The sequence below is a fragment of the Oryzias latipes genome, chromosome 4 (assembly GCF_002234675.1).
Source record: "Oryzias latipes chromosome 4, ASM223467v1".
NCBI lineage: Eukaryota > Metazoa > Chordata > Actinopteri > Beloniformes > Adrianichthyidae > Oryzias > Oryzias latipes.
In genome coordinates, this window is record NC_019862.2 from 18,911,947 (window position 1) to 18,935,553 (window position 23,607).

The window sequence follows — 23,607 nt, forward strand, 5'->3', positions numbered from 1 at the left end:
TACCTCATTCTTATGGATCTCTGAGCGCAGCTTCTCCATGTTACAAATGGTCTCTGATATTTTCGGCTGCAGGCTGGTGGGATCGCCCATCTGAGGATTCTTTTCATATACATCCTTCATCTTGTTCAAAGCATCTCTGTCAGAAACACAAAAAGCATGGAGCTGATGGAGGGAAATCTCTGCTTTTGATTGGAACGGTCATTAGCCGAGCTTGGGACGGGATTAAAAACGTTGGGAAAAATGGATGTGTTGCTTTACCTCTGATCCATCTGCTTCTGGAGCTCCCTGCTGAGCTCCTCAATCCTCTGCTGCAGCCTTTTTCGTCTCTGCTCCGGAGGTAAGTGGCTAAAATCCTCCAGAGACGGCGCCTAATAAAGAGAGATGGGATATATTCACACAGTAATGATGCCATGGACCTAGCAGCCCAGATGCATTATTTTGACCTGGCCTGTGAGTCCATTTGTCACAAAAAAAAGGAGGTTTAAGTCCTCTTCACTTAGGAGCCTTAAAAGCAGATGTATTCTCTTAATGTTAAGACTTTTGAAGCTTAACAGATCAATACAGCAACAAAATTCAAAGATAATTTATTTCTACACATAAACTAAGCCTGTTCCTCTAATACCGGAGAACTGTGCATTCATGAGGAAAGCCATCCACATGAAATCTACTTCTCTGTTAGAGATTAAGGGAAGTTCTAATTAGTGAAGTTACATGCAATGTTAGCTACACTGCTGGGTCTTCTCAGGACACACACTCTTGGTCTCACTTACCATTTTTACTGACCACTGAGTTAACGCGTAAACAGTTACAGTTAGAAAAAAAAGAGAGAGAACAACAATAAATGCTAGTTAGAAGTCAAGAATCTTCTTAGAAAGCACACATTGTTTGTTTCTGCGCTGTGTGTGGTGAGATGACCATAAATTAAAGTTACAGGTGATTTATATTGTAACCTGAAAAAAACAAAACATCTTTGGAGTTTTTTTTAAAAGTGTTCCCAGTGGTTTTACAATTATGGTTATTCTGTTGTAGTCAAAGTCGTTTTCTGGGACATAGTTTCTGCAGAACGGCAGAAGTTCATTCGAAATTCACCTCTGAGTTGTGGGTGGCACTGTTAGCAAGGAGAAACTCCGGCCGCCTTTTCCCGTCACCCATACCTAAGCTATCTGATTGCATAACATCCTGCTAACTTAACAGCCCCTCACACCCCAAAACCTAACAGTTTTGGATGCAGATGTCAGCTTGGACGAGGAAAACAAAGACGTACTATCTATTCTATTCTATCTATTTGTCTACAAGTGCTTTTAAAGAAGCCAAACTGATAAAAAACACTAGAACTTTTATCTAATATTATATTTGCAGATATTCAAATGAAGAAGCATCAGAGATGTTTGTTTCTGATAAGACTGATGTCGCACTGCCTCCAAGCTGGGAAAAACAGGGCCCCTTAGCATTTTTGGCTAAGAGTAAAACTAAATTATGGGCTGGGGTTGAGGTGATAAAAGCAAACATTAGAGGTCAGAGAGCCATGATAAATAAATCAGAAAACTGTTAATTTAAACAGAAGTGATTAGGAAAGCGCAGACTTGCCACAGTCAATGAGGTAACTTTTTCCCCCTCTAACAGTCAAACTAGTCAGACAATTGGTATTAAATCATTATTTTTGCTTTATGGTTTAACCATCTTGTGATAAAATGACATGAATGTCTTCCAGCTGTGATAGTGGACAGACTGTCCACAGAAACAACAGAACATTCCCTTGTCCAGACTGAGCGCTTCCTTTAGCTGTTTTAAGAAAAGTTTACAAGTAGATACAGTTTCAAACCACAAGGAGGCGCTCAAAAAACGAGTCAGATATCTTCAGATAGCAAATATTACCTAAATACTTTAGGTACTTTAAAATAAAATAAAAATAATCTTACTAAACAAAGTTTTACAGAGTTAACTAATATTTTACACACTAGATGAGTGCTTTAACTCTAGTTATTTATGTCTGTCAGATAGTAAACAGTTTAAATGCATTTAATAAAATCATTTGAACTCAAGGATATATGACTTACGACTTGTATTTTGTTATTAATTAGTCCTCCACTGGTCTAATTACAGCATCAACTAGCAAAAGAATACTCTACCAGTCCGTCTATCTGTTCAATTGTCTGTTGACTCAGAGAAACCTCACAGGCTGCACACAAAAAGCAGCAAAACACAGATGGAGGAGACAGCGCAGTGAAGAACGTCAGCCAATAAAAGCTTTAGTTTGGCCCAAAGTCAGTAGTTATTTAGCAGTTTGTGTTCAAGTGTCAAAAAGCAGCAACGTCTGTTTTCACAGATTTGTTACACTTGTTATAAGCGCACACACAAACACAAACAACAGCACTGCAGCCTCAAACAGACCAGCATCTCCACCTCCCCGTCTGATGCTGGTTACTTATTTTCAGAGGTCATCACCACCCGACACTCACAACACTGCAACCATGATGTCACAACCCCCCCACCCCCCCAGAACCACGCAGAGACACACCATCAGTCAGCAACGATCCACCGTCTGGAGATCGCAGCAAAAGTCTGTCCCACAGAAGAAAGAGAAAATGACACAACAAAAGAAATGGGGGGGGGGGGGGGGGGGGTAGACCGAAGAGGGACACCAGAAAAAAACAAAACAAGAGACAAACAGTCCTGCAGGGTGTCTGCCCTAAAACTATTAATCATATCAGATGGATAAATGCATTTAAGTGAAGAGTTTGCAGTAGTGGGGGGCCAGTAGACACTCTGCAGAACCTCTAGAAACACCCCCATCTGGCTCTACCTCCCCATCTCACCCCTCTCCTCAGAACCCTCAAATTCTGAGGGATTCTGGGTACTGAAGTCCTAATCTCAGACAGATAGTGGCTCACAAGGTCAGAGTTGAACCGTGGTGTGGGGAATAGGTTTGAGGAAGACTGCTGACAAAAAGGGGGGAACGTAAAGGAGGGGGGGAGGAGGAAAGGGACTGGTGGATGAGCGAGAAGAAAAGGGGAAGAAATCAGGATGAACATCTGTTAAATATTCACTGGAGCACAGGTGTTAGCTCACCTTTGCACTAATATTTTGCGTGATTGAATGAAATATTTTATACTAGTTGGTTTGAAGGCATAGGTATGCATGTGTGAACATTATCTGTATTGTGTACATGTTGACATGTGAACATTTTTTGGAGCCAACAGGTATGTTTATAACATTTGAGTGTGTGTGTGGACAGGCCCCGCCCTTATAGACTTGTATTATATCTGAACCTCACCGTAATGAGTGTAATCATCCAGAAACTTGTTGCTTTATGCCGCTTCATGGTTTTACCCCCCCCTTCCTATAATCACCCTCCAACCCCCCTCTCTAACATCCCTCTCTCTTCCCTCCTTTCCCTTTCCGTCTGGTCCAACACAAAAGATTCTCAAATATGATTAAAATGAATAAAGTTTGGCCTCGATTACAAAAGGGGTTTATTCAGACATACCTCTGGTTTGTCAGAAGATTAATAACCCCTGTTGTGAAAGTAAAATATGTCCAACACAAAAGGCCTTCAATTCTCATCTGTCTGCCCAGCTGCTGGACAGGACAAGTTAAAAAAAAAAAAAAAAAGGATGAACAGCGGTTTGAAGTCTTTTAATGAAAATTCTTATACGTGTGTGTGGGAGTCCGGCCTTCACCATTGAATGATTTTTTTATTCGAGTACTGAACAGATTTGCACCCTATAAACAACTGTTCGTCTGTTCTGCTTGATTATTTAGAACAAAAGTTGTAGGCTTTTTATTTGTACAAATTCTGGACATGCCTGTGGACAAAGCAGCACATCTCATCAGCTTTTCTGTGTTTACAGACACACCGCCATCCATCACGAAGGCTCCTGATACTGTGAGGCCACTGGTGGAGCAAACATGTGCCGACAGCAGCTAGTTAATGAATGACAAACTTAGTGGTTAAGGAAAAGGCCAAGGTCCAAGGAGTGTGTAAAAGAAAGGATTTGAAATGATTGCATCTGCTGAAAAAGTGAAAACCACCTTAAAGAGATCTGAAGCTGATGTCAGCAAACGGATGTTAATCTCTGCCACTACATGCATGATGGCTTTTATGTGTTCATAAACATGACATAAATGATCATTTGGTTGATTTTAGACTTCCTTGAGTGCTTACCTTTGGTTTCTTTCCAAACAACCACAGCTTGTTCTTGGCTTTGCCCAAGGTGGGTTTTGGCTCAGAACGTGGCCCTTGCACCACATCTCTTTCCCTTTCTCCTTTGGGCGTGTTACTTATAGTCCCGTCTGATCCTGTTCCGCTCAAATTCTGACTGAAGTCTTCGAAGGGGAAGTCGCCTGGGGGTTCAAAGCCAGACTTGAAGGACTCCACAACTAAGCTTGAGTCCTGGAAAGGGGAGCACAGCAGAATCAATAGACGAAAGAAAAGTGAGCCCTTCTCAAATACAGCAAATTACAACGTTTTTATTTTTATTTTTTTATACACAAGGCATAGTATACCTTTTTTTCATCTACAGCTTTGGCTGCAGTAACCATTCCATCTAGACATTTGGAGATGATAGGGATGACCTTCCGCTCTGCCTCTGCAAAGCTTCGATACGTCTCTCCCAGCTTCACAGTTCGACGTTCATCCATGTGCTGCAGGTTCTGCACACGGACAAGAAGAACCAATGATCACACGCTCCACAAATCCCTCTACAACAGGGGTGCCCAAATCCGAGCCTCGAGGGCCGGCCTCCTGCTAGTTTTCCAGAAACCCTGCCATATCTGTTGATTACCTGGATCGGGTGTTTTTTGCCAAAAAGGAGTTTTAATGGCAGGTTGGTTGGAAAACATGTTGGACACCGGCCCTCAAGGCCTGGATTTGGGAACCCCTGCTCTACAAGCTCCATCACCTAGTCAAAGCTCATCCCAATTCAGTAAAAAACTATAGTTTAATGGTGTAAAGCTAAACAAAAAAAGCAAAAACACAAGTTTAATATGCCATTAAAAAAACTAACAAAATTTGTGAAACATAATTGCTCAAATCCATACATATGTATATAATAATGCGTTAACAAAAAAGAGCTTTCAGGATAAAGGCAAATAACCAATTAAAGTGGAATTCAGTTCCAAACATACAAGTAAGATTGTGTCCACAAGGAGACTTCACCTATTTCCCAACTTTGGTTTGACTTCTACAATGTTATCACCTTAGATAATGCCTGGGCTGTAATGAAGCTTTCTACTGCAGTTAAGGAACTTTCTGGTAAGAGGAAAAATCAAAAGTCTCAAGGTAAGAGATCCAAAAATTGTTATAGATGGTTGAAAATAATAGGACAGTAAATGAAATTTTGCAGTTCCACACTCTTGTGAAAATGACGTTAATAGTTTAAACTAGAAGACGGAAAACGCCTGTAATGTTTCATGAAAGTGGTAGTTTAAAGAGTTAAGAGTTTCTCTGGTATGCCTGCTCACTTTTGTTTAAAACAAATGTGCTTGACGTCATCTGTTGGTTCCTGTACTACACGTCCTATTTTTGTCCTTCCATGAAGTCATTCCAGTTTGGCCTGACCTGGATTGAACCCGAATGGAATAGATTAAATTATCTGCTCGGATATAACTTGGTTCAGTCTGCTGACTTTTCCTGTATGACTTCCTGATATGACTTTTATTGTGAAGGAATGGTAAATAAATAAATGAATCAAGGTAAATGTAGACGGATGTCAGTTTGCATTGACTAAAGATTATTTTGATTTTTAAAGAGTGCAGCATTTTAGACAGATTAAGATTCAGAAACTGTTGTCTTTACCTTGAAGATGTGCGGTATTGCGTTGTTGAAATGTTTCCACTGTTCGCCGTTAAAGTTTTGAAGCTGAGCAGCATATTCGTTCTTGCTCTCATCGGCCATGTGAGTGCGCATGTAGAACTGGTTTTTAGCCTAAAGGATATCAAAATTCAGAGAACATTACAGCTTTGCGTAAATGGATGGTCAAGTTTGAAAAGTTGTGCCTGAAATCCTTCCAAAGAAAAACACACAAATGCAGAGGCAAGTTGAAAAAAGTAATCTGAAAATGACTCACATTTTTCTCACACAATTAATCCAAAAGTAACGCAAGACTTAACTTTAAAACTCAAGAGACAAATTATGGAAACATCTGTAATGATCTGTTGTTTAAACTATATGTGATGGAAATGAGAAAACTCTTTTTTTTAATGAATTATAAAAAACATCAATAAACAAGTGCAGCAATGACTCCACTTTCCAGTCTTCCTTCAACCGCAGAATGAGGAAAAAAATCCTGCTATTTCCACTGCTTATGAAAAAAAAGTACCAGTTTAGAAGAATGAATCAGACTTGTTCATGGTGTTGCAGGTGGGCACTTCATACCTTCTCCACCTCCGATTTGGTGGCGTTGATGTCGCTGTCTAAGCGCTCGTAGTTTAGCTGGGATTTCTCCGCTTCTTTACACTCCCTCTCAAACTTCTTTTTACTCTAAAAGAGGAAGGGGGCAAAGCTTAGCGAGAAATAAATCAAAGCAGCTCAGGCTGTGGAGCCCTTGCCGCTGACACACGCTTGTTCTGTTTCCCATTCGGTAAAAACAACGAAGAAAATATGTGAATAAGAGGGAGATGAATCAGACACAGATAGTTTACTTCCTGCTGGCTCCATCTGGGTTTCATTAGGAGTGAAGGGAAGACGGTGAGACATTACAGTCTAGCCACTAGCTAGTCACTGCTAAAGTCAGGCAGACCACACACCCTCAGAATCACATTTGCTGCTCCACTAATACAAGAAAATAAATTGTTGCTATTATTTAGAATTGTAGAAAGGCATATTAGCATTTAGAACTGGGGAACCTAATTATATGGCCTGCAATAGCAGGGTGCTCAGAAATAACGTTTATGTAACTAAATGACCTCAGATGTGAGCTAATGGAGTCTCCATCTCTTTCTGAAGGCTCCTGGGACAGAGCTTGACAAAGGCCAAATGTGGCTCGTTTTGGGAGGGGAGGGTTGTTATGTGCTGAGATCTATGGTCGGTGTGTGTTTACTGGTGTTGAATCATGCAAACGGTCCCTCCACATGGAGTCTTGCCAGGAAAAAAATGGATGAAGCCGTGTTCTCTGTTTATAGTGTTTTTCTAACAAATGCAACTCAAATCAACATATTTAAAAATATAAACTCATTGAAAGTCCCATATTTGTGCTTTTGGTCACAATGGAATCCAGGGAGGGACAAAAAAAGTGGACGAGTTTCCTTTGTTAGCATTTCTTTCATTTCTCATGCAAACATGTATAAGACAAACGCCATCTCTAAAAGAGATTATGTACACTAAACATTTATGTTTTTCTTTTGTCCTTCCTTTCCCCTCCTCTTTGCCACTTACATTGTCCATCTGCTTCCAGCACTGATCCAAATACTGCTGAGCCTTTCTGCCCTCCTGTAGATGCTGCTCATTTCCACACGGACACAAAGAGACATTTGGGCACAAACACAAGGAAATACATAAATATGTGTGTGCATACAAACGTTCACATTTAGCTCACAAAACACAAAGACTTCAGTGAAACTTCAGCTGTAGTTCAACAAAAAATGTAGAAACTGCAGCAGTGAAGAACACAGACGGCACCAGAAACCGCTTACTTCACACGGAAACCTTCATTCTGGTTCAGCATTGCATTTAGTGTGTTTCTTAGCTTTTCATACATTTAAAACAATAATAATCCCTATGTGAAATGTACACGTTTGCAAACTTTTAATTGGAATTTTACATTTGACACAACAGGCAGTGAAGTTTTGCAAGCAGAAGATCTGGTTTTTCCAGAACCAAGAAGCTAAATTGCAACTCAAGAGTTTATTCATAGGACAGAGCTATTATTAAACCTAAGTGTAGAGAAACACAACATCTTTATCTTATTATTAATCCCTTCAGTACAAACTACAATGCCATTACAAACTAGGATAGAACAGAATGTTAACATGAACTGGAAATTTGGAGACAAAACTGACTTTTTTCTTCAGAGTTTATTATAGACTCATTGCACCCTCAAAGAGTTTCAGTCCAACAAAAATCCGATTTGAGGATGTATCATGTGTTATTAAGAATGTCAAAGTGAATTTTGTTTAATTACAGCAGAAAAATACTGTGATTTACAATTATTCATACACAGGGAATTTATAAATGTGCTCAATGGATCAACCTCATCTTGTACTCACGTGTTTCCTCTCGGCTTTGAGGTCTTGGCTGTACCTCATCAGCTCATTGTAAACCTTGAGAGCCATCTCCTCAGCCACCAGCTCCCTCTGCCCAGCATAATCATTCAGCTCATTCAGGATGGAGTAAAACGACAAACAGGATGTGAACCTGGAAGACACAATAACCAGTATAAATAACACTTTGTCCATGTATCAAATCAAACTTTTCATTCACACAAGACAAAAAGTAATGTTCTACTGAAAGCAGAAGTGTTTATTGTTATTTTTGATCTACATTTGATATGAATGACCATAAAACTTCTTGTTTATATATTGAATTTTGGTGCTTTTTTGGCTAGAAGTGCATTTTAAATATTGAATGATAAATCGTTAACAGAAAAGAAAAAAATCAACAGTATCAGCAGTGCAGCACATGTTTTTGGAAATACTCAATGTTTCTTTGATATATTTTAAAGTATGAAATATGCTAAATATTCCAGACTTTAGACTCCGCATGGAGACAGTCTGTGATGAACAGCCCAATTATTTACAAGGCCTGTTTCCTGACTACAATCCACAGATACTTGAGCATATTTCAAAAGCAGAAACATAGAAAAAAATGTATAGAAGGTTGCTCACCTTGGCTCATCGTCTTTGGAGCGCTTTGGACAGTATTTCTTCACCAAGTTCCTGACAAACATACAAGAGAAACAAACCTGAACACCACAGACAAGCCAAAACCATAGACCGGGTAGTTAGATGGATAAATGAAAACACAGGGGGCCGGAAGTCACGCAGATCAAGAGACTCTAAGCATAATTTTAAAGTTGAATCAAAGATATAAACTTCAAAGCTTGTGGCTGTCATTTCCCCTCAGGCTTTGAAGAATGAGCAGAGGAATGGATGTGTCACTGTGCATCATAAGTAGAGTCCCTGTCTGATTTATGCACTGACACATGAACAAAGTGACACAACAGCACAAAGAGCACGACTTTCAGACAGCAGCCACAGTAGAATGATTGTTTTTAAATCAGGTAGTCTGGCTTCATGTTTGCTGAGATGTGGAGAAACTGTAAAATCCCTTTATATCAATAATATGACTTTTATTTAACATTTGCATCGCTCTGCTGCGTTGCAAGGAAGATGAAATCCTGAATGATGTTGAACTTTTAGGATATGCTCCAAAGTCAAAGTCCTTTGCCTTAAAAGAGAAAAATGTCCAGTTCTAACTATTTATACGATAAAAACATCAAAATCCTGTGAAGAAAAACTGAGTAGGTCCTCTATAAACTGTTTCAAGTGTTTCCTGAAAATATATCTTAGGTGGCGCAAAGGCAGAGAATAAGATTCAGTCCTGGGAGTCTGACACCCTCCACAAACCAGGGATCCTCTGTGTTAGCAGGAGTGCGATGCAGAAACACAAACAGCGTAAATCACAGCTGCAGTGGTGTGCGTGTTCCGTGTTTGTGCATGCGTGAGTGTACCGGAGCTGCTTGGCATAGTTCTGCTCAACCTCCAGCCTCTCTTTCACAAATTTTGCATAGCGCTCCAGAAAGTCGATCCCCCACTGCGTGTGTTTGTCCAGATTATCGAACTGGTCCTGATGATGAGAAACAGAAGAGGCGAGACAAAGATCACATTTAGATGTTAAAACAGCATTTGGAGGAAGTCAGCCTTCTTAAATGTACACACAAATAACAGACACGAAATGCATACTATATGCCTGTAAATCATAAGCTAATGCATGTTCTACATAATGTAATAATGAAGCGCAGGAAAAGGAGAACTGGCTCTAAAGGACGGCTGGCAGTCTGGAATTGTTCTGTGTCATTTCCACTGACTCCAAATTCCTCTGACATGAGCATCAAAGCAGTTTATTATAAATTCAGGCACAAAAAGATCCTTTGTACATCTGCTTTTCAAATACATTCTGCATCTAATAAACAAACAGATGTAACGCCTGATCTTTCCTCAATATTTGTACTTCTTTTACCAAGTGCAAATACATTTAAAGGTTTTAGCTCTCAATGTACCCCCCCCCCCCCCCCCCCCAACTTCAACACAGACAGAGGGATTGCAGTAAGTTCTTTAGCTGTCTTTGCGTGCGCATCATAAACAAATTTGAGTGTCCTTGCGTAGTCCTGAGAAATATGGCATGAGAAGTACGGTAGTTAGGATAAAAAGTGATTTTTATTTTTGGTTTATTTTTGGATGACTGTAAATCAGTTTGATTCGGAATATTTTTTATTATTATATCAAACCATGTTATGTGAAAAATAAAAAAACAAACGAAAAACACAAAAAGCTGTTCTAATAACCAATAAAAGTGATCAGGGTTCTTAAAACCAAAACCGCTAATAAACAAAAACTTTTTCACCATGGGAGTCATTCCTATCTGGAATCTGTCCAGAAGAAAATCAGCTTTATCACAATAACAGTCTTATGGTACAAGCAGGTGTCTCTCATTGATCTGAAACCAGGATTTATTCATCTATTCTAAAGATTAAACTGCCATCTTTCCATTCAAAAGGTCATAAAACAAACCTCAGATCTAGCTGATCCCAGAATTCAGAAGATACTACCGTAATTGAGAGCATTTAGAAACAAATCCCAACCATTTTCGCAATTCTCTCATTAAACAACAAGAGAAGGCACATTGACTCTTGAAGATGTGATTTTTTTTTTGCTGATGATAATCTTCATCTGTCTTTTCCTCTCTGGCTATAGTACAAATACCTAGCAGTGTACTGTTGTCGTAGTAGTTGATGATTACCGTATACTGGACAGGGACATGCACTGAAACACTTGAATATTTCTGTGCAGCAAAAAAGAAGAAAAGCATCCAATAATGAATAAAATCACTTTTCAAATGTCTTTCTACAACTGAGCCCTGCATTTTGCCCAACTCAGAAAATTGTGTAACCTAAAATGTAAAAAAAAAAAGTTACATCTTCAACCTGATTTCGTTATGTTTTTCAAACATTTTCTGCTTCTTTTTCTACAATTGTAATCCAATGTAAGAGATCCACTTGAAGGATTAATACGAAACTCCATTGGCAGGACAAAATGAAATCTGATTAAATAAATAAGTCAGCTGCCAAATCTGCCATACATTGAAGAATTTGCACCCTAATTGAAACAAAAAGCATCAGAGTCTCATTTTGGTTGACAAAAGGTTTATTTTTAGAAGAAGGTGCAAAACTGTCACATTCCAATGAGATTTGAGTAAAGGTAAAGTAAAATAAAATAAAATGCTGCAAAAATTCAATAAAAAGCAGCAAAGAAAACTATTTAAAACAATGGATTGATATGCAATCACACCCTTTCATTATTGAGCCATAAGAGGTATTTCTGCTCCCAGCCTTGTCTGCATACATGGTCATCCATCTCTTTTTAGCAGCATGCCTCTCTGAAATTACGTCAGCCTATGTGACAGTATCTATGAATAAGTAATAAGGAATGAGCTCATAGTGGAGCTTGTGGAAAGCTCAGTGCAGACGGGCTCACTGAGGAAATGACAACATATTGGGGTTCCTAATCTCTGCTTAAAAGGAGGATGTGTGAAGAAGCTGAAAGCATGAATCATGTCTGCATAGACATCTACAAACCACAGAGTTGGATATTTTCTTGGTATTTAAAGATCCAAAACAGAAAGGCTGTAGCCATCGCCTAATTACAGATCTATTTATCTTTTGATTAACATATGAAAGTGTGCAGATCAGCTGACTTCAACACCACAATTTGATATGAAAATAACAAAAACAAGTTGCAAATCACAATTTCCTATAAAACAACAAACAAAAAAAGAATGTGAAATCCCCCAGGTTCATTCCTGATAATGTTATTATTTTTACTGACAAATTATGAGAGTGTAAATGCTTTTTCTTTAAACACATTTAAAGAAAAAGGGATTTTTAAAGACCAATTCTATTCTATTCTTTATTTATTCTATTCTACTATTTAGCAGCCCTCATTTCAATCTCCACAATAGAAACATCATCAATTTTTTTACTTTTTTCTTTTTTACTTTGCATACATTACCAAGTAATACGTATTAAGGAATTCAATGGATTTTTATTTAAGTAAAAATTAAAGCATCCGCTGTTTCAAACCATAATAACTTGGTTGGGTTTTTTTGCTGACTCCGGTTGTACAGAAAGAATTCAATTTACAATTTATCGGAAAAAAATGTGTTTATCAAAGGCAGTTTTAGCATAACATGAAAAAAACCAACCAAGTTAATATAAAACTTGTGAATTCTTAAATTAAAAACTAACAGAAAAATATTTTTGAATAAAAACAAGAAATTGCTTAAAAATCAAACTAGTTCATGAATTTAATGAATTGATATTAATTAATACTATTTTAGCTTTTAAATCCAGCAACAATACTGATTTTGTTACATCAAACACTTTAATAACACACACCAAAAAGGGTACCAATAGTTTAAAAAACAAAAACATTTTCCCTCATACAGGTTTATTTATTTAGCTGAAAAATCTTTACTAGACACTCATCTAATTACTGCATACCACTGAGACTGACAGAACAGGGAATTGTTTCATTCCCTGAATCATACCCAAAAATGGGTCACAGATCTAATTCTTTCAACAGTTCCTCAAAAAACGCTTTGAATTTGCATTTATGTGCTCTGATCCTAAATACATTCATAATTTAGATCCTAGATGCAGAAGCCTTGATAGGCCTTTTGTGGAAATTCCACAGAGAAAACGGCCTAATAACCAATCGACAGCCAGTTAGTTCCAGACAGCCTGTGGCATTCCACTGGGGAAGGCTGGGATAATAAGCACAGAAAGTGCTGCTAAGACAAAGCACTAATTACACACTGTGGTATTAAAAAGCACAGACGCACACATATACACACAGCAAACTAGGTGCAAAACATAAACCTGTCTAAAGGACCAGCATCACTTTGAGGAGCCCTGGGCTCTGTCTCCGGTGTGTTTATAGAGTTTGAAAACATCCCTCCTCCTAACAAACAAAAAGTCCTGTTATTCCAAGAATGAGAAGGGATCTGTGTTTTTTTGTGCACTGGATCCTGAACCAGGAGTGTGAGGGAGGAATGGGTAGAAAAGGAGAAGGGTTAGGACAACAAGTGGAGAAAATGAAACAGGGCAGCAAGGCAGCAGGGTGTAAGAAATTTTCTATTCAGACGAAGATTTCCAAATAGGAGACAAAAGAAACCCTTGTATGACGAAATTACATTTTAACAGTCAATGAATGAACAGTCAGATGCTTTTCCTTGTTCAGAGTATCTGAATTTGCATAGACTTGGATTTCTCACAATAATGTCCTGAAAAGTCTCCAGCTTATTATCATCTAAGGAAAAAGCAGAGGGATCATTGGCATGTGAACAGTATTGACCCCTAACTAACATCAATCAACCTTTCATTACAGTTTTTGCTGATCTACGAACCATTTCTAAACAAGCGAACCCACTGGAAAGCTCTACTGCTCCATACCCGTTTTCATTTTGACATATGCCTCCTGCTCAACATGGTTTGGTAGAAATAATAAAAGGCAAAATCTTTACTTTAAAAATCTGACTAATTCCTTTTTAGCACACAGCATTTTTCACATATGTTCATTTTAGAATATGTACAATTAGAGCTGCATCCATTAAACTAGTTAATATTGCTCCATTTGTTTTAAGTGATGCTATGTAAACCAACCAACATCTCTAGCTGCATTATCGCAGCAAATAAGTTAAATGCACACCCTGCTGTGAGCACTCATGTTCACATTGCAGTCTAATGAATTACTGAAATAGAAGCTGCAAAGTCCATAAACAAACACACTCCTCTGTATTGCCACACAAACTGGAGGAAATATGTGAGTCAGCAGTTCAAATTATAAGTTATTTCAGGGGATTAGACTGAATCTACAAGTCGGTCTCATAAATTACAGTCTTAAGTCAGTGAACGATTTTGCTAGTGCAGGCAGAGGTGCACAAACTTAATGTTTAGACCTAAGCAGATGTGTTTTTCTTTCCAGTGAAATGCTGGGAGGTGCTTCAGTCTGTCAAATGAGAGCTTCCCTTGGCCTACATCAATTCAAACTGTTCTGCAGGGCTGCAGACGTGGGTGTTTCTTCCTCTTATGTAACAGCTGGGAGGTTTTGTTTTCCAGTCTGCTTAGATTAGATAATCCAAAAACATTATTTTCACATATTTGAAAAAAAAAAAAACTTACAATAAATTTGGGGAAGTTGTTCCAGGAAAAATATTTGTTCTAGGTCAACGTGGCTTTTGTTTTGCCAAAAAAAAAAACTGTTGGTGCATAAAAATGTTTGTCAGATTTTGGACAGAAAACTGTGCTTAGTCAGTCAAAAATGTAAACTGCACACTCTAAAACTGTTTCAATACAACCCAACCTGAAAAGTGATGAAAGAAAAAAAAACACTTACACAGCTTACACAAACGATAAGTTTAAGATTTAGAGTTACTTTAGTCTTCATAAGCAAAAGTATAAAATTATTTTTATCTTGTTTCAAGCCTAATTGTTTTAAGAGTAAAACTCAACGTCTGGTTTTAGCTTGCTGGACAAACAATAAGTGCTATTCTAGTTATGATGCCGTTATGACCTGCACCAGTTTACTTCCTCAAACTTCACTAAAAGCACCTTTAGGAGCTACCTAATATGCTAATAAGGAAGGTTCCAGCTGACCCTTATCCAGGACTACTTTGAGGGTAGGACTAGCAAAGTCAGCTGGTATATGATTATATAAAATGACAAGATTGAAAAAAGCTCATAAATTTATCTATTATTTGGTGTTTTTTGATGGGTTGGTGGGTGGGTGTGCATGGTCAGTTAGCATTACCTTTTTTTATTTTGTGTTGATGTTTGGATTATTGATTGAGTCCCATCCCACATCTGGGGTTTATAGCTATTATAGTTATTATGAATATTATTAGGTATGGTTGTGTGGTTATTATGGCTGGAAGGACTTTTTGAACAATAATAACAGTGTTCACACTTTCTACTTTAGGCACTCAGAATAATAGCATGTCGACTTTGGATTGTTTGAAATAATCAACACTGGTAGAATTTGCATTTCAAATCAGCATGTTACTTCTATTGAATAAGCAGCAGCTTTAGGTTTATAGGTTTATCTACTCTACATGGAATAATCACAAAGCCATTTTGTCTAGAGAAATTTATATTACTAGTATGATTTAAAAACATGTTTGTGCATAAATAAAATGCAAAAGTGAAGCATTTGAAAATGTGGAACATATAGTTTCCAAAATTGACTGTAAAAGCATTTATGTTGAGCTAGTGGACAACTTAAGAGGTCTGTACAATATTTAGCAATTTTAATGTCATAAAAAAACGCACATTACCTTATAAAAAAAACCTTCTCAGTAGGCCTGCACAATATACCGCAAATTTATCGTTATCGCAATATCCAGCTCTGCAATATGCATATCGCAAAAGATGGCGAATATCGCAATAAATCGCAAACCCAAAATGTGTTAAAACAATCTTCTAGCAGATTGAAGCATTTAACGAATCAAATAAATCCCTTTATGCTTTGACCAATCAGATGGACGCCTTCCCATTGTTGACCAATCAGATGGAGGCCTATTATGTTAACCCTGGTCCCGAAGAGCCTCAACCCTGCCTGTTTTCCAGCTCTCCTTAACCAGCTTGCTGTTGATTGGCTGACTCAAGTGATTTCACATCCTGATTGACTGAACACACCTGATTTTGGTTATCATTATCGAGCAGTCTAGGGAGAATTGGAAAACAGACAGGGTTGAGGCTCTTGAGGACCAGGGTTAGCCACCCTGACGTTTGTCCCCCATGTCGATGAGGGTCATTTGGAGTATAATTTTTAAACTGTTGCAATGAAATGGGAATGATGTTTTTGTTTATTTTTCTATTTGTTTATTTACCGCAAATTTATCGTTATCGCAATATTGATCACTAATATCGCATATCGCAAGTTTTCCTCATATCGTGCAGCCCTACTTCTCAGACTTTTCTGCTTTTCTATTACAGAGTAGAATTGTTGTTATTTGTCGTTTGTTTGTTTTTTTACAAATTAATTTGCTTTGTTTTGTAGTAAAATGTTTGAGACAATGTTGGGATGTTTGCCAAAATGTAACCAAGTTGGTACATTAAAAATTGATAAAGAGTAAAAACAAAACCATATTAGGGGAGAAAAAAATATTGTTTTAATCCAAAATGTCTGTTAGTGTGATATGTTAAGGACAAACCTCAACAGAGGGCATCGACAGCATGTGCTCAGGTGTTTTGAACGAGCCCCATTGTCATTTGAACAAACAACAATTGCTCTGTATGTCCTCATAATCTAACACAACCCTAATTATTATTGAATTTAAACAAGACTCATTAGAGCTCGTCAGTCTTGGTAGAAGGGAAACTAGTCAAACTTTAGCCAATGATGATGATACTAAACAGTGCAATGTTACTAGCATCACTTACTGAACTGTATAATAAAGTGCAAGTCATACTAACAATCCTTGGAAGAGCCATTTTCTTCACAGTGAAGAGCATGCATGATGATAAGATGATATGGTAAATTAGTTCCAGGTTTCATAATACACAAAAACGGGTTCTAAAAACTAATCTAAAAGAAAGTCTCTGGTTCCTCCACCTCTACAATAAAGACATAAATTGGACACAGTCACACTTTAACCCACCATAGATCACATGAAACGTGTAAAGCTTTTTGCTGACTGAGAACAAGATGATGTGTAGTTAGAAAGTTCCCATGTGAATGTCTTGTGATGATAGTGATACGGACCGACTTTACATTACAAACTAGAAAAACGAAAAATTGTCTAATGACCAATTCTATTAGTTCCTGTTTAAAAAGCTACTGTATTGGAACATATGAATGTTTACTTTAAGGGTTGTAAACTGACTTTTTGATTTATTCTGCTGCAACGTGACCAGTCCAAATAGCAGCTGTTACAATGGTTTTTTTGCTCTCAAGAATGTAAGTTGCAAATATTGTTTGGAGAGACTTATTGCAAATACAACATATAACAGTAACATCTTAATCTTTGTTATGACAAATATTAAAAATCAAAAACATTTTATATATTTAAATTATTACATGTTATTCATATTAGTTCTGGTATTACATTAGACTGAAAAAAATTCAACAAAAAATGAAAACTGGACACAGAGGTTTTCTTTTTTAAATCCATTCCAACCTAAATTGCTGAACTAAATGTCCTTTTAGGTTTTATTGACACTAAACACTTTCATATTTGTGTCCATAAAGTGTCTACTCCTGTTTTTTTTTTTTTTTTTTTTTTTTAGAGGCAATAGCAGGCAGTCCTGTTGAGTAGGCTTAGGTGGAGTAAGTTTAATGATACCTTGTTTTCATCAGGCACCATTTTTATGTTTTAGTCTTTCCTAAGCACACAGGTCTCAGTTTCTCTTTGTTCTCTATTTTCCATTTTCAAAGCAGATGGTCTATTTTTTGTTCTTTTCTCTTTACTTTCACTCTTCCACTTTCGGCTTCTCCCATCAGGGGTCGCCACAGCGAACAAGTCGCATGGTAAATTTGGCAATGTTTTACGCCGGATGCCCTTCCTGACGCAACCTTCTCAAAACCGGGCTTGGAACCGGCAGAGGTAGAGAAGGGAACAGGGAGCAGCCTGGAGTCGAACCCTGGTTTCACGGACGGAAGGCGCCGCAAACCAGCACGAGCTAAACTGGCTCCCTGCGAGGCTCTATAGACCTTTTCTCTTTACTTTCACTATACCAGTAAAAAGAGAAAAATAATCTGCTGAGACAAATACTTGGCAAACATCTCAAAACAGAGTCTGACTTTAGGCTACCCACCCTAGATTTTATACAGTGAATGAGGAAAACACTCACACTTTTGGTCTTTTGTATTTAGCTTGCCTGTCAAGTCTCATTGTAACTTGATCACTCTTTGAATTGCTGTGCCGTTGCTGTTCATCCTCGTTGACATACAGGTTAGACAAGACAAGCTTTTCACTGTTTGGTAATACTTTTTGTGACAAACTGTTTGAGCATCAAAAAAGGAGACATTAAATTACTTTTTTCTACACTTTGTCTTAAAAAAAACCATGTCGGAAATTGAATAAAGGATAGCCATAGTTCAAATATTGCTAAATGTTAATTGTGGGTTATGTTTGGGTTATAACAAGCCAAAGGACTTCCTCTTGGTGTAAAACGTTGGAAAGTGGCGTTAATGACATGTCTGTTGTTTGGACCATCTAAATATTGTTTTTGGAGAACTTTTCTTTTTCCTTTAACATTTTTAAGCAAACAGCTCAAACGTACTTCTGCATTATCTGTAATACACCCCATCCAGTATTTAGCCCCTTTCTATCGGAAAGGGTTAGGTTTAAATTTGGACCAGGGTCAAACTGTAGCTTGTTGTAAACCAATGTAATAACATATTTACAAGTCAACAATTTATGAAGTACAGGAGTCTTTACTACAGGAAATCACCAAACAGGAAATGCTATATCATGCATGCCTGAATTCAGATTAGATTCAAAAAATACATTTACCATAAAAAAAAAAAACCTTTCCATAACCAGATGGTTAACAAATGTTTAAATGAATATTAAAAGTTTGCAACCTAATGTAAAAAAACAAAAAAGAAATAACAGGATGTCCGTGCATGCTCCCAACATGCAAAACAAACCTTGTTATTCAACAATTGCATTTGCAGAACAAGCATCTTTGACTCGAGTTGTGCTGGAACAGGACCCGTATTTAATTTCTTACAGAGTGCATTAATTAAAAACAAAAGAAAACAAAAATTATAGAATTGTCACAGAAGGTAAAAGTGTGCCATGTAACTGGAATAAATAAAAGATAAATGTGGGTATATTTACATAGGGGTAATATCAATTTTCAAAGATACAAATGAGCAGATATGAGCATTTTTTAAAAATCCTATAATAGATAATAAGTAAATATAAATCCACTTTAAATGTACAAGGCAAGAAAAAAAACAGTTATCTAAAAATAAATAACTGAAGAAGATAACAAGATGCTTTGGTTACACTTATTCATGCACAGATGGCTTAATTCAGCATTGTGATTTTCTGTGGGTGTCCACAAAATTAGCCACAGTATTTCCTGTGTTTTCATTATGACAGAACAGGAAGTGGTGAATACTCTGCTCAGTCATCTGTTAGACTACATCTTCGCGCACACACACACTCCTTCGTAATACAAACACACCCCAATCTGACTGATTTCAGAAAGAAATAACCACAAAACTCCAGTGATTCTGACCACTGACTAAAAGACTCACAACCACAGCTGAAGACACTAAACTTGGCATGACACTCCCATCCGTGACATCACGTGGGTGTTGAAGGATTACACCTTCAGCTGTGTGCTAAAACTAGTAAGTGCAGTTGTTAGAGAGCTAGTCATAGACATCTATCAATTGGAGCAGCAGTCATTGACGTCAGCACGTGAACATAGAAAATGAAATTAAAGCCTTTGAAATGGGTCAGGGCACAATGGCAGGAATTTACTACACCCAATGAAAGAACATTCCAAAAATGGGCAGGACAAAGTAAAGTGAGAAAAATGCCTATCTCCCGAAAAACCATTTCATTAAAAAACAATCCCTAATGATCCACCAACTTGAGATGTAATCAAATCCCAAGAAACGTAAGACTTTGTAGGGAACTGTTCCTTTTTGAAACAAACTTCCACTAGAGGAAATTGAAGTGTTCAAAATGTGGGAACAGACTAGTAGTTTGGTGGTAAAAGCAAAGATTCCTTTTCGATTAACAACTGCACTTCCACTGGTTAGATTAAATAAAAATATGGATTTGCTTTTACCCGTTACTGGTTTGCAAAGTACTAGTGTTGAATATCACTGCAAAGCTGCTTGTCTCAGATTACAGAATTTGTTGGATTTACGTTAACTCCACAATGGGTCAAACAGTTACTGTAAGTCAAAGAGTGCTAAAGCCGGACCTGTAGCTCTAGTTTGAAACTTGTAAGCCTCTGTGTTTATTAGCCAGACAAAATCACTTTTTTTGGTTTTGTGTTCATTTAAAAAGAAAAACAAACAGTAAAACTATTTTGAACATGTTATTTCATGGCATCACAGCATGGCAAACAGGTACAAATCAAACAAGTCTGTCAAAAACAGGAAGCAATTAGTTTGGCAAGTTTTGAGGTAGTATGGGTGGTGGGGACATATGACATATCCCTAACTCTGTCCTGTCACGTTAACTGTTGCAAATTTCCCCTTTAACAGACTTTAACAAGTAAAAAAACTCTCTTCAGTGTACTAAGATAAGGCTTTACAAACATTCAAAGGAACACTGTGCTGAGAACGAATGAGTCCAACTGTTCTCATCATGTCACATGGTGAGAGCATGATGGGGAATTTGTGCATGTGCTTCCATGCTGCCTTACTACCCATTGATTTACCCGTTTGTGTACAAATGCGTGCACCGGTAATTTGGATTTACCATCAACATTGCCTCATGTCAAATTTGGATTCTGAGAATTCTTGGACCGCGGATTTCTGTGCATGATGACTATTTTTGTAACTATGCATTTAGAAATGAAACAGTCTTAAAAGGTCAAACTACTCTAGAATACAATAAGACCCAAACCAGCCATTGTGCACATTGGGCCGTTTCCACCCCTGGTTTTTATCTGACAGTACTCAAGTTAGAAATACAAATGCGTGAGTCAGAAACAGCTTTGTCAGAAATTTGGTTTAAGTAAAATACAGAGTTAGGACAAAAAGGAAAACAGGAAGAAAGTGCCACCATTGCATGACAGCAAGACAAATATATGTGAACCTCATTATATATAAACTGCTGAAAAACTGCATACAGCAAGATACTTGTGTTTATCATTGTAGTCTATTGGACAGTGTAAGCATGACCCCTATTTTCTAAAAGGATGAAGAGAGGCTGAAAGTGAAAAGTGGGAACTTTGATATTTTTGTAACGCTGCAATTTAGAAAAACTTAAGTCACTATTTGCTGCAGCTCTGCTGCCCTCTTTTTTATTAGCATGAACAATAAACAAGAAAACATTAAATACCTAATTTTTAAATAAATAAGGACTAGTCATATTTTTCAAAATTATACCTGAGGAATACTAACTTAAAGTCACAAAATGGGTTGAAACACTATACAAATGACTTTCAATGATTAATATTGTTAGGAGCCATTTGCTATAAGTATTTATTACAAATTTGTAATCTATTCAAATCTGCTTACAAAACATCCTATAGCAGGTGCACATACATTTTTTTCTTTCCAGACTTGATTTCTTTAGCAGCATTGATTTTTTGTTTTGTGTTGGGTTTTTTTTTGTGTTTAACAACCAACCCAAGCAATGTCTGTGTTCATGCAAACAGTGTGTGTCTTTGCGTATTAGTGTTAGTGTTCATTTGTTCTTTTTTGGCAAACTTTTTTTTAAACCATTAAACTTTGTGGCGTCATCTGACAGAAATATTACCATTCATATGAAATTAAGAAGAATATCAATCTGTTTAAGTGAAAAGAATTATTGACCGATTAAAGATTATTTTCTTTAGACGGTATTTGAGCTTCATTTGGGAACCGGAATCTTAAACAAATAACTGAAAGTTTGAAATCTTTATATGTCTACTTTATATATATATATATACTAAAAAATACAGATCTTCTGAGAACTACAGAACTGTTTTATTTTCTAATAAATGTTGGTCCTGCATTCTTTTTCTCTTTTCGTCTTAGTACGGCTTCTTTTCTGTTTCCTGGGACTTTTCCTCTATCTTACCATGCAAAACTGTCACTAGCTATACGCGTCCTGTAGCAACTGTGCTAGTAATGAGATATGCTTTGATATAAATACCTCCAAAAAAAAAAAAACCTCATCTCATCTTATTTAGAATACTGTGAGTTCTACTATATCAGGGTTCTTACTGCACCTCAACTGTGACAAATAAAAAGTACTAAGAAATATTTAGGAGCAACATTATCTGGAATCCCTTTGCAGTCCTAAATATTCAGCTTTCCAATTTTGTCTCTCATGTTCCCTGACTACCTGATAAACTCTGGACTGGGTTACCCACTTATACAAGGGGGTATAGTGTGAGCTGTTGACATGTCACCAAGGAAACCTGCAACCCTCCATGCAGAGCAGCCACTTGTTGTGTAGACAATACAGGGCATTTTTATTGGGGTCTGAAACTTCACTGGCCAAATAAATGGCCTGGGAAAAAACTCTTGTCGTCCAAATTAACATTGTTTGCTCATATCCAAGCAGGCTACATGTGGGACAGGGATAGGGGACTGGGGAAAAAAAAAGAAAAGGGAAGAGACAGGAAAGGAGTGAGGGAGGGGCTGTCCTACTTACACTTGACCTATGTGTATGTCTCTATTTATGGTATGTGAAATGTGGCAAATTCCTTACAAACACGAGCATTTCCCATACAGTTACCAAAAGGAAAAACACATATGTCTATCACATCTTTTGTTTGTCCTGTAAACACGTTACCAGCTAAATCAAAAACATGAAATGATTTAGTTTGGGCATGGTGTGTGTACAACTATTGTGCAATGACACAAAACTAAAACATGAAAGAATCTTGATCCATGTTTAAAGTAGACCATCATTTCAATATTTAGAAAAGGTTTAACTCTAAAAATAGTTTACATTGTCTGGTTTGTTTAAATAACTTTGCATCCTTGTGTTTGGTGTGCAGTAAAACATTAATCACCAAGTATACACACAAAAAAGTTCTGTTACTACAGACATTTTTTGCGTTTTAATTATCATTAAATGTAACTGTTGCATTGATAATAGGTTTTTTCCACCAGATTTCTTTAAGTGAAAATCCTATTTTTTCCTATTCAACCAAAAACTTACAAACTGAAATCAATCTGTGACAAACCTAAATGAATTGCCTAAACTTGCTGTGAAAGAGGTTTTGTACTTTAAACTCCAAAAACCCCCCAAACTAAGATGGGTTTAATAAAAGTCTAATTCATTTTTTGCAAGGCCCCCACTAGGAAAAAGAAAATGTTTCACGCCCCCCCATCCTCCCCCCACACGCACACTTGATGACTCATCACCACGGTGATGCGGTTATCGTCACACCCCTATATCCATCTCTCACATTATTGTCCATATGCAGACAAATTGTTGGAAACTGTGTGTCACCAAACTATGTTGTACAATGTAATCCCTCTAGACAACAGATCTTCTGATGATAGAGTATCAGTGCAGCAGGTGAGCAGGTTTACCCAGCAGCCGACATGTTTAGTACACAAAAAGTCAAGGACGTCAGTTTTGGGACACCTTCAACAGGATTCAGCATTCCAAATACAGTGTAGCTGTTGCTTAAAGCCTTACACAATCCATGAACAATTCTTGCATTTTGTATGCCAACCAATCAAAGAACGTTA

At 37.3% G+C, this 23,607-nt stretch overlaps 1 protein-coding gene across 3 annotated transcripts in view; it reads right to left on the bottom strand.

Moving 5' to 3' along the window:
* The window catches only part of fnbp1l (formin binding protein 1 like), a 43,578-nt gene that overhangs the window by 6,758 nt on the left and 13,213 nt on the right, over positions 1-23,607 (bottom strand). For 2 of the 3 annotated variants that reach the window (XM_020702532.2, XM_020702531.2), the window contains exons 2-12: positions 9,669-9,784; positions 8,824-8,874; positions 8,206-8,353; positions 7,376-7,438; positions 6,377-6,481; positions 5,798-5,926; positions 4,507-4,653; positions 4,166-4,393; positions 771-785; positions 259-368; positions 4-136 (exon numbers count right to left, since the gene is read on the bottom strand). In XM_020702532.2, coding sequence (XP_020558191.1) covers positions 4-136; positions 259-368; positions 771-785; positions 4,166-4,393; positions 4,507-4,653; positions 5,798-5,926; positions 6,377-6,481; positions 7,376-7,438; positions 8,206-8,353; positions 8,824-8,874; positions 9,669-9,784 — 1,245 coding nt within the window. The remainder of the gene's footprint in view (positions 1-3; positions 137-258; positions 369-770; positions 786-4,165; positions 4,394-4,506; positions 4,654-5,797; positions 5,927-6,376; positions 6,482-7,375; positions 7,439-8,205; positions 8,354-8,823; positions 8,875-9,668; positions 9,785-23,607) is intronic. The other variant, XM_004068056.4, reaches the window with a different exon arrangement.